At 45.0% G+C, this 12514-nt stretch overlaps 1 protein-coding gene across 1 annotated transcript in view; it reads left to right on the top strand.

Annotated features, from left to right (window-relative positions):
• NHSL2 (NHS like 2) overlaps positions 1-12514 on the top strand; it is a 1069731-nt gene that overhangs the window by 386569 nt on the left and 670648 nt on the right. The window contains exon 2 of the mRNA XM_078663807.1: positions 4408-4536. Coding sequence (XP_078519933.1) covers positions 4408-4536 — 129 coding nt within the window. The remainder of the gene's footprint in view (positions 1-4407; positions 4537-12514) is intronic.

Genomic DNA, 12514 nt, shown 5'->3' with positions numbered 1-12514 from the left:
GCTTCTGTTTTGATTGTTCATTTTTATTGGTACTTTTTTATGGTCTAAAAATGGAATGGTTTTTCATTGTCAAATTGTGTGTTTCCTCTGTGCAGAGCAAATATTACAGTTTGCCTTATATGGATTTCAGTTTGCGCGTTGACGGATGTCCAGAGTGGTAATACCTCACACGAAAATCCTCATACCCGAGGATGCAGTCATTTCCAGGTGCGATTGTACTACAGTAGCTGGAGAGGTCCTCTAAACAATGGGGAATAACCCAGGGATTCATTGTTTACATGGCAATTTCAGGATGTTTTTTACACATTCAGGAACATTTTTCTGCACACATTTTGCAAGGTCTTTCTATGCAAAATGTCGGAGAGGAAAATTCAGCAGTGCTGTGTTTCCTGCATTACTTGTAATCCAAGTTCAGACAGTGACTACTATTCCCGCTCTAATCTGGATTACCCCCAGACCTGAAGTGAGGATTTATATTGTATCTGTTACGGGCTCATTTCTCTGCAGTTGATGTGAGTTTGCACAGTCCCCTCACGAATGACTCTCCTTTGCATGCCGGACCAATCCATTGCATTGACGCTGCTGCTGTGTTTTTAATCTGTCTTGACCTGATTAGGAGGTGAGTGGAGCACATATTACTGTCAAAGACTGAGGCATACTTCCAGTCTCTTAGGAACTGCCTTAATTAGTAAGACTGGAACATCATTGTTACTGATGCATATTTTAAGAACTATACCAAAAATCTAGTTAAAGCTATTCACCTGATACACCCACTGCCTTTTATGAACCTAAAGATATTTCCTCTTATTACAATGTTGTGGATGACTTATAGTAGGTTCACAAAGAAAGTTTTGTCACAACCCTCTTCTCCCTCTGGGATTCCAATAATGTGGTATTGTTATTCCTGTTACTGCATTCAACGTCATCTAATCTGTCCTTTAGGGCAGTCTTTCTGGCAGCCATCTTCAATATTCTGTTTGAGGCAACAATTTTGTCTCAGTTTGGCAAATTCTGCTTACTGATATAAAGTCCTGACCTTTTATGTTTTGCAAGCGTTCTTTAGTGAAGACAAGGTCAATTAAGTGTAATGACCGAGCAATGATCATGAATGAAGCTTGTTTTGCAAATGTTCCATTTCTAAGGGTGATATATGTGCTGCAAGGGTTTCTTAATAGTGAGATATCAATGTTACTCAACAGTGTTTGTCATGTATCGGTTGTGAGTGCCCTTTTTCCCGTGATATATTAAATAGTTTGATTGAATGGGATAATACTTCCAAACGATTTGTGCAAGATCATGGGGGATATCCCAAACGTCATTGCCACTTAGTGATATTCTTCTCATAATTGATAAAAGCACGTTTAAATAAGGATGCATCCAAAACATAGGTCTTACTTACTGAGAGGATGACCATGGAACTCACAATGAAGCGCTAACACAATACTCTAGATATGAAATATCACACTTAGCAGCTTCTAAGTCAACCCACTTGAGTAGATGTTTCAATTCCATTATATACTTGAGCTGGAGGAATAGAACCTCCTGCTGACAAACTGTATTTACGGCTGAATGGAGTGGTGCGGGAAACATCCTTTACAACGAAACTTTTTCAACGCAGTACCTTTACAACGCAAGTCGTTACAACGACTTGAGCTTGAGGGCGCTGTAGGATAGGGAATAGTTTAATTTACTATCCAAAACCTTCCCTACTATCCACGGGGACTGGAGTTGGAATAGTAAATTAAACTATTCCACTATCCAGCGCCCCCCGACGCAAGTCGTTGTAACGACTTGCGTTGTAAAACCTGCGTTGTAAAGGCATGCATTGAAAAAGCATGCGTTGTAACGATATACATCCGAGTGGTGCTTACCTGTTACACCCCCCCACTTGATACTCCCTGCTGTTGATTCAAGAGCGTTAATTGGACCAATGTCGCCCATTTTTTTTTACTTTTCTCAGTATGGGGTCCAGAAACAGAATAAGGGGACTCCTGTACTACAGATTTTTGCAGTGACAAAGCCTGTAAATTAGGCTTTGCTTCCACAAAATTCGCTTTTATATTGTACCAATCCCCGTTTATGAGTCAGAATCGACTTTCTGATCTGTAAACGGGGTTTGTGATCCCAGTTGAATCACAAACGAGATGGGGTGTAAGAGAGGCATTCCCTGCTCTTTGTGAGCTGCAAAGGACTGTATCGCTAGTGTGTCACCAAATTTGTGATTGCAAACCACTGAAACTTTACCACCTCTCAAGCTGAGATTATAACTAATTTACATGGAGGTAGATGCCCTTGTGAGACATCATCAGACCTGGGAATTGTGTTAAATCGCCTGGGGGGCGCAAGTGGAGCTCCAGGGGACAACAGCCTCTCCCCAGGATTCATTCACTGGTCCCAAATGGGAAAATGTAATTGTTTTAAAAGCTTCACATGTTAGTTTTATGGACACAGCCTGGCTTTGAAAATATGTTTACTGTTTGAGAAAGCAAATTTTGGGATGGTGATCCGCTGTCCCTTGCAGACCATCATCTCTGCATTAACAACAAGGTGATGGATGGAATGCTTGAATTAATCTCGGCCACTAACGATTGCTCGGGGGCACATCCCAATCCACATTTCTCTCCCACCATGCCACCTCAGTGTGGACCCAGACATATCTAAATCAGTCTTGATCCTGTTCCTCACAGGAACAGGCCAGCCCGACCTGCCAGGCCAGGTCCTCCTTGAACCGGAAGACAAGCAACTCAGGGCTGGTTTCGCCCTTGTTATGGGCTCTTCAGCCTGGTACAGTTTGGTTCCAGTGGCACAGGGATTTCAGGACCGACGTCTGGGCATACCAAGCACCCTTAGGGAATAAACACACAAAAACAAGATGATGGATGGAATGCTTGAATGAATCTCAGCCACTGGTAATTAATCCGGCCATATCCCAATCCATCGTTTTTTGCACACCATGCCACCTCAGTTTGGACCCAGCCATATATGCATTTGCAGACAGTCACAAGAGGTTCAAACATGTGACCAGTCGAAAAAATACACGTCAGCCTGTCGATTTTGCAACCTCCTGCGAAGGGGCAATTTACTTTCCAATCTATTAGTACATAGGTTGTATCACAAATTACACCCCAGGTCGCAAGGCATAGGGCTATCCCTACGTTGTGAATGGAGTTAGTTGTCAATGTCGCCCTGCATTCCTGGCCATCCAGAAGCTGGACAAAGTTTTTACTGTTGCCTCTGTCTCCGCCTTTTTAAAAGCTGTTTTCGGATCTGTAAATCAATTATAACATGAATTTTAATACGTTATTTGACTGAATTCCTATTTGATGTATAATCCGAATGTTATTTTTATTGTTCACTGTGATGGCGTTTTATCAATTGTACTTTTATGGTTATTCTTTTTTTACAATAACCGAATAAAATTCCTATTGAATTGAATTGAACGGAGTTAGTATATCAGGCCTGTAATACTTGTGGCTAATATAAATTATTAAATATAGATATGCATTTGATTGTGTTTAAATGGGGATCACTTTGCTGTGAAATTGCGAATTAAATAAATAACAATGAGCAAGTTGGCAAATGGTTTAACTACATGGGCCTAATTCTTAATTTGTGCTGGTGCTTGCAGGTGGAGGGCACTAGCACTTATTGGTAATCACCAGACTTGACCCAGACAGAGCAAGAGAGAGAGAAAGGCAGAAAAGGAAGAAAAACAAGAAAGAAAGAGGAAGAGACATGACAACTGTAATAAAGGAAGAAAGAAGGGTTGGAAAAAAGCTGCAAGAGTGAGACAAAGAGGCAGGAAGTGTAGGGTGGTGGAAGAAAGAGGTCTGAGGTGGAATCAAGATTAGGGGGAGTTGTGTTGAGATTTGACAACCGATTGGACTTTATTTCTTTTTTTTATTTTACAAATTGACACTTAAATGTGACAAGGAACGGGTGTCGTAGCCGCCTGACTTCCTCCAAAATACAGCAATATATTGGTTTCCTTGTAAATGAGTGAAGTGGAAACTGACGCTATACTTGTGACGCATCACCGTCCTCCAGTCTGGCCAGCTTGCCAAAAATGTGCACTTTGCATCAGGGACCCTGTAATGCAAGTTACAGAGAGCAGCTGCCGGGGAAAGCAGGACTGATCCGCGCTCGGAGGCCGCACTGAAGGCCAGCAGTCCGGCCTGGGAGCTTGGCACGGCCGGTGCGTTCAGGGGGACTCACGGGGGGGAGAGAAATGTCACGCATCTTTCGCAAAACAAATCTGGATTGAGTTTAGTAAGAAAACAGGGGTGGGGGCTGCGGGTGGGCGAGGCAGCAGTTACGCTCCAGTCTTCTGGCGCTCACATCTCTCCACCTACTCCAGATCCGAGGAGATTCTCTGCTCATTTCCCACATTTTTCTGTACATTCGCAGATTTGGACGCGGGCCCCGGCGGAGCGGCGGAGGGGGCCTCCGTCGCCGGCTCGCTGTGTGGGGCTGGCAGCGATCAGCGGAGGTGTGGGGCCGCTTCTGCGGGACTAGGAGCCGCCGATGGCTGTCGAGGTACGTACCGCACGCGTACCAGTGCATGCACACTTTTTCACACCTCTGATGTTTGACGTCACTTGTGCAAGGGGAGCAGACCCACAGTGCACCAGCTCGTCTGGAGGCAGCGTGCATCAGTCGGGAAATAAAGAAGGGGGCAGCTTGGGGGTACTACTACAGAACCCTGCCTAGCTCTGTCTAGACAGAGTTAGACAGGGTTCCAAGTCATGCATGCTCTCTGAACCGTAGTACGTGTAAGCCTGCAATAACTCTATAAAAACCCATGCCTAACTTCCATATTACAGCCTAGTAGCGACCTCGATGGTCACCTATGGGGAGACTGACACTACTATGCTATAATAATGTATTACAGTTGAGTTGTGACATCCCAATGCATGCTGCCAGCGTCTGCAGACAATCCAGGTGGCAGGTTAGTGAGCAGAAATGCATCCGCTTTTCAAACAATTAAAAGTATAATTCGATTTTCGGTTCTCCTTTTAATTTGAAAAGAGATTTATCTAAAAAAATGAAACAATTGTATACATTCTGTTTGAAAATTCAAGAGTACAAATGACAATGGAATAATCAACAATAAAATAACAGTCAATGAAATCAAATCGTTGCATATATGAAAAAGTTAGAAGGTTCTCTTTCTTTTGAGATATCATACTGGCAATTCACGGGCTTTGGCTGATAATGAAACAACTGTGGGATATGTTGATTTGTTGCACTGTTGGATTGCATTACGCCAAAGCCGAAATCGATGTGTGCCATGTCATACAGTTTGGACTGTAGTTCGTTTTGGCATGTTGTTTATTTTCGCAGCAGCGTTTCTAATTATAAGTTATTTGCTCCAAGGTTTAATGTCACTTTCCGCAGCTTTGCGCGTCATACGAGCATCCGCGCAAAATGTTGGTAAATAACTTCGAGAAATATTTAAGTAAAGGCTCTGGGAAGGGTGGAAGCTTGATCATGTATTACACACAATAAAGTACCCCTAATGGAGGTTATGCAGAGATACGAAGTCGCCCTTCCATGATTTAATGAAGGGGTTTGTCCTTCCGCCTTGCTCCTGTACACGGCCACAGAACACCTTTGTCACTTGGATGTCCCCACAGTGGGATATAATAACAGTCTTTGCTTCTGGGTGGGCAGCACCTTGTCTGCTGGTTGATAATTTAATTATAAGACTGAGACACCTGACCAGAGGTGGCACCTAAGTGAGAGCTTTAGGAGCACGCTGCGCCTACAGGTGTAGGCATGGCCGTTGTGATGTCAGTCACTCAGGACCGCTAGTTGCTACATCAAGTCTTGATATTCAAACATCACTTTTTCGTTTGCTGTTTTTTTCACATTGTGGATGAATAAAAAGAGCAGAGGTGGATGAAATTGTCGACTCTGGTTCACGTGTTCAGCGCCAATGCATCAGCCAATGGTTAGGGGTCATGGGATGGGAGGGTTGGGACGGTTAGGAGTCAAGCCACACCCATAAAAACGCATAAGACGTCGTATTTTTAGAAGCAAAGAGTAATACATATGAAACCTGCAGGAGAACACGAGCTGCATAAATGGAAATAAAGGAGAAATATGTTGACAAATATTTACGAATGGTTGGGTATTTATACCTACTGCGCACGCCTTTTTGTATTACTGGAGGCTGGATTATTTAGACTGCACGGAAACGGGTGCAATTTTGCACGATACTTGCACCTTCGATAGCTTGGGCAGGTGCGACTTTGGAACGTTTTACGATCAAATACATTGCATTGTTGTAGAGCCGTTTTCAAGTGGCATGTGCACCAACATTTGCACCGCCCCCTGTTGCAAAATGCTGGCCCATGAACTGGCACCAGTACAGTATTCACCACTGCAGTGAGTGCTATCCGGTTTAATAGGCTGCAGAAGGCCTTGTGTCTAGTCTAGCTCCTGGCAGGGAGGTGTAGAGCCCCACCTTTGGCACCTGCAAGAAGCCAGTTGAAAGGGGACATTGAGTTCCTGCTGCCGTTGCTCTGTCACAAGTAACGGCCACATGCATCATTGTTCCCGTTTGCGATTTCCTAATTGTGAAAATTAAGGAATCGCAATTAAGAATTCGCAAAAGGCAATGCATCAACAAATCGCTATTTTTTTTGCGATTTCTTGTTTTTCCTTAATTGCGATTCACAATTTGCGAATCGCAATTAAGGAATCCCTTCCCATTGATTCCATTGGTCCTAGAGGCCCATAGGAATGAATGTGAAGCCATTCTCATTTTGCGATTCGCAATTAAGGAATCGCAAAATGAGAATGCTATTTCAAGGGTGCAGGGGGGTCCAAAGGACCCCCCCCCTGCACCCCTGAAATTTAACTTTAAGAACATTTTTCACACACACATGCCCCAAGGGCATGTGTGTGTGTAAAATGAAACTTTGAAAAATGCACTTTTGTGCATTTTTCAAGGTTTTCGCAAATTACCATGAAGGTGAACTTCATGGTAATTTACCTCTCCCTATTTGCGAATTCGCAATTTCTAAAGTGTGATGCATTGCATTTAAGAAATTGCAAATTGGGATTTCTTAAATGCAATCGCAATTTAAGAAATCGCAACATAATTGCGATTCCTTAAATTGCAAAAATATAAAAAAACATGATGCATCCCAAAAAAGGAAATTGCATTCACAAACGGCCGAATTTTGCGATTCGCACCGGTTGCGAATGCAATTTACCTTGATGCATGTGCCCCTAAGCAACAAGTGGGATTTTAAGTTGCGCAAAAAAGGCGGCAATAGACTCCCTCCTATGTATCAGTGAAATACATGTTGACTGCTGAGCCACATGGAGCTCTGCAGGTCACCAATCTGATCTGTGGCAAAGCTGACTCAGGCTTCCATCCTACCAAGGTTGATACACTCAGGACCATGACATTGGGTGATATTAACATCTATTATTTGCAACACTTAGGAACGGCAAAAGTGTGGTATGAAGCGCTACATAAAATATTAGTGGCTCCTTGTGCCACAGGAAGACCACAGAAAGGTAAAAAGTAGTTGAAGGACAGATCTTGGTCGATGCACAATCGCAGGACCTCAGCCCGTCTTTTTTCTCAAAAACGGGCAAACCATATCTCCCCACTCCCCTTAAAAAATAATCTCTTTCTCTCCCCATTAAAAACGTCTTACACCTAATTGCACTAGCCATGGCAGCCATGTGTGAGTATCAAGTATTCAGATTTTTTTTGCAAAGCGCTCATACCGTTTGCAGAATCTTTGGAGTTCTTCGCAGAATAGCAGGAGCATAAGTCTTGCTGGACCCATCTGTTACCTTACATGACAAGACTTCAAGACAGAAAAAAGTGCTGAGGTGAAGTTGAGTTAATTATTTCAAGTAGAAGGACCTTGGTCATGGATGAGTGAAAGCAGCTTTGATGCATCTATTCTTGCACTTGCTCCAGGCAGGACCTGACCTGCTGCCTATGCGCGGATCTCTCTTGTAGCTCTAGGTGTAGCAGTGTCTCATTAGCAAAGCAGTGGTACCCAGTGTTGTCGAGTTTGATGACTTGGGCGCAAGCAGCCAAGATTGAGCTGATAATTAGGGAGAGTGTAGATCCTTGTGCAAGCACAGGGCAAGCAGCAGTGCTGTGCTTTTGTTATCTTCATCCAAAGATGAGAGTAATTCACCCCTCATGTTGAGTGATGTATTTGGGTCCGATGTTGTGGAGGGATTTGTAGGCGTGGGTGAGTAGCTTGAAGGCTGCTCTCTTCTTGCCAGGGAGCCAGTGGAGGTCTCACAGGTGTTGGGTGATGTGCTCATGCCGTGGGATGCCGAGGATGAGTCTGGCCACGGTGTTCTGGATGGTCTGGAGGGGATTTGTTGATTCCAGCGTAGAGGGTGTTTCCGTAGTCCAGTCTGCTTGTTACGAGGGGATAGGTGATGGTCTTTCTGGCTTTGGGGGGATCTACTTGAAGGTCTTGAGGAGGATGTGGAGGGTGTTGAAGGTTTTGAAGCAGGTGGAAGCGACAGAGTTGATTTATCAGGTCATGGTGAGGGAGGAGTCGAGTATGATGCAGAGGTTCCGGGTGTGGTCCGTGGGGGTGGGGTGGTGCCGAGGGCCACGAGGAGTTGTCCCACACAGAGGGGGAGGATCCGAGGACTAGAACTTCTGTCTTCTCCAAGTTGAGCTTCAGAAAGCTGCTGCCCATCCAAGCTGCAACATCTTTCATTCCTTCTTGGAAGCTGAGTCTGGTGGTTTCGGGGTCCTTCGTGAGGAAGCGGAAAGCTGGGTGCAGGCGGATTAGGATACAATGCTGAGTCCATGCTGTCTGATGATGGCAGAGGGGGGGCATGTAGATGTTAAAGAGCTTAGGGCTGAGCAATGATCCTTGTGGTACTCCGCAGTTGATCTCTGTGGGTTCGGAGAGGAAGGGCAGGGGTCTGATCCTTTGGGTTCTGCCAGTGAGAAAGGAGCAGAGCCAGTCAAGGACAGTTCCCTGTATTCCAGCGTCATGGAGTCTGGCTGCGAGGGTGCGATGGGAGAGGGTGTCGAAGGTTGTGGAGAGGTCGAGTAGGATGAGGGCTGTGGTGTGGCCTTGGTCAAGGAGCGTGTGGATGTCATCTGTGGAGGAGAGGAGGGCAGTCTCAGTGCTGTGGTTGCTGCAGAATCCGGATTGGGAGGGGTCGAGGATGGAGTCCTCTTCAATGAAGTTTGTCGGCTAGGCGTTGACAATCTTCTCTGTGACTTTGGCTGTGAAGGGAAGGAGAGAGGTGGGTCGGTAGTTCTTCTGGTCCATCGGGTCTGCAAAGGGTTTCTTGCGGAGGGGCTTGACTTCTTCCCGTTTCTAGTCTTCAGGGAAAGTGCCAGATTCGAAGGTGGTTTAGATGGTGCGCCGTAGCTGGGGCGCTATGGCGGCGGCAGGTCTGTGGAAGATGTGCAGAGGGCAGGGGTCTGTGGGGGCTCCTGAGTGGGTGCTCTTCATGGTCATGGTATTATCTTCGTTGGTGACCAGGGTCCAATCGGTGACGGTGGGCTGGAGGGAAGGGTGGTTTCTGGAGTCTGCTCGCTGAAGTTGTTTGGAAGTTGCTGATGAGGTGGTAATTTAATGAGATGAATCTTCTCTGCAGACAATCAACTTGATGCGCTTGGGGACCATAGTGAGCAAACTGGATTTAGTTCTGGCTGTGGAGTTTTTGTGTGCATGTGGTTTACCAAGTAGAGAGTTAACAATCGTTTATTTGCACCCTGGTAGACAGCTTGTGTGGAAAGTACCGCATAAGAGGTTCAGTAATTGGTATTACCAGAATGACTAACTTTTCATTGCAAGTATAAGTGGGTGTGAATGTCAGCTTCAGACTGGACAGAATATTGGTAATTTCCTGTTGGGTGGAAATGGGCTTGTAGAAAAGAGCAACCCTGAGGGGCATTTGAGGCTCTTCCGCTCTAGCATTTGGACCTTCGAGAAACACTGCTTGATAGTGGTTAATTTGTAAAAAAGTAAGTGGTCACCCCGCCCACTGCCCCTGCTACGACTGCCGAATGCTAGTTCTAGGCGCATCATACTGATACAAGTGTGACATATGTAACTATTCCAGGCCACTCTGAGCTGTAAAATGAATTAAACATGCTAATTCATTATGATTTTTTAAAGTTTATGAAACTGTGTAACATTTTTCTGTTAAAGATAGCGCCATCGTGTGGTAGAGTGTCATAATTAAGTGCCAGTTTTATAAATACATGGTGGTACCGAGCACCGACAAACAGACAAATTAAGCACTGATTGTTTGACCCCAGCAGGTACAGTTTTTGAGAAAGGAAGGGGTTACCAAGGTGGGGACGTCAGCTCTGTGTAAACCTTAAACAATTCCTTGTGCTTTGCTCCACAATTCTAGTTGCTTATTTTCCATTGTGTCCTGATCAGGCCATGCTTGCACTGCTTGAGAATCTGTCAGACAGTGTGCTTTGACTTCAGCCAATACCTTTAATTGCCCTGTCAGGTCATGTCAGTAGGCCCAGATCATTAGTGAAACAGTTGTTTGTTGTTTCTTTGGCAGACTTCATCATGGAGATGTAAAACATTGTGACCCCCCCCCCCAAGAGAATTACCCAGAACTCACATTACATCAGCTCTAGGTTGTTTGCCAGGTAACATTTTGCTGGAAAAGCAACATCATGAGCACATTCAAAATGGCAGGAGAGGCTATTGTACAGTGCTTTCTGGTTACAGGCAAGGGTTGCATCCTCCTGGTAGCTTTAGGGCCTGATCCAAGCCTTTTCTCAAAATGATTCATTAAAAGTGGAACCTATTGGCCCAGGAGAAAAGTTTGTGCCCGGCGATGTAGAGGTTGAATGTTAGGGAGACAGTGAGTACATCGTGCTGCTCTCTAGAGTGTGCAGATTTCGCAACTAAATGCACAAAGCTGATGTGATGCCTTTACCCACATGGGGATTTGGAATAATTGTTGTGTTTGTCAGCCTGATAGTCACATTGTCCTGAAGGAAGATGCTTTATTATAAATTTAATAGATGTGTGTCTGGTCTAGTAAGTCTGTGGTGAATAAAATATGATCTTTTCTAGGAATCAATCAATCAATAAAACGGTGCTTCTATAGCGTGACTTATCACCCATGAGGGGTATCCACGCACTGGGTGGAGGGTCTCAGTCAAAGAGCCAGGTCTTGAGTGCCTTCCTGAAGTCCCCCATTGAGGATGATGTTTGAAGATGGAGGGCAAGGGCGTTCCAGGATTTGGCGGCGAGTTGGGAGAAGGATCGTCCAGTGGATGCTCTGTGTCTGTGCAAGGGTGAGGTGAGCAGTGCAAAGGTTTCTGGGTGGCTGGTGGAAATTTAGGCGGTGGTTCTTATATGCTGGTCCTTGGTCATGGAGGGCTTTGCAGGTCTGGGTCAGAAGCTTGAAATGGCATCTCTTGTGAATTAGGAGTCAGTGGAGGTCTCTCAGGTGCTGGGAGATGTGAGTCCTTTTGGGCAAGTTGAGGATCAATCTGGCTGCTGCGTTCTGGATCGTCTAGAGTCTTCTCATGAGTTTGCCGGTGGTGCCTGCACAGAGTGCATTGGCGTAGTCAATATGGCCGGTGATGAGCAAGAGCATGGCAGATGAGCACCCAGATGAAGGCTATATTAGAGGTGTTTTCTTCAGAAGGTGTTCAAGAAATGGTAGTTCCACAAAATAAAATATCTGCTGTGGAGTCATTAAGATAGGAACCAAAAGATTCAAGAAACTCTGCCTCCAGAAGAGCACCACGCGGATCCCCTCTCTCCGCCACCTTCAACCTCTGCTTGGAACTTCTTGTTATCCATAATCAACGATAGCAATGCCTGGATCGACAAACAAACTAAGGACACTCAACTCCATCTCAAAATCTCTTTCACTAATTATATTGAGCAACACAAAACCACGGCCCTGTGTACGTTGTGTGGTTTCTACTCTTTGCCCTTCTCCCTAGCCTCTTATTAGCACATAGGGGACTTGGGGTGAATTTTCCAGTAGAGGGGTAACACTGCGATATCGTTTGGGTCAGAGGGTGCACCATGCCACTCTAGCTACCTTTGACATTTGGGTGAATTGACGCCCATGTGGGGTCGCATGCCGGCAGCCATCCAAGCGACCACGAAGTTGATTGAAGATTGTAATTGTATTGTAATTGCATTTATATAGCGCTTACTACCCCTGACGAGGCGTCGAAGCGCTTTTTCGGCGAGTAGCACGCTACGGAGACCCATAGAAGATTAGTGTTGAATTAGTATAGTGAAACATGCAAGTACATTTTAAGTGGTGGATAGGTTAGTCAGTTATTTGGATTTGGAATGATAGCAGAAGGATAGAGGAGTATTTATATAGCGCTTGTTGACGCACGCTATTCAGGAAGCCTACAAAGGATTAGTGGTGAATTAATATGGTGAAATATGAAGTAATTTCAGTGGTGGATATTAGTCAGTTACTTGGAGTGAGAAGGATAGTGGGGGGATAAAAGGGGAAGAAAGATTTACATTCATATAGCACTTGTTAC

The sequence above is a fragment of the Lissotriton helveticus genome, chromosome 10 (genome assembly GCF_964261635.1).
Source record: "Lissotriton helveticus chromosome 10, aLisHel1.1, whole genome shotgun sequence".
NCBI lineage: Eukaryota > Metazoa > Chordata > Amphibia > Caudata > Salamandridae > Lissotriton > Lissotriton helveticus.
This window is presented reverse-complemented; position numbering and strand designations above follow the sequence as displayed.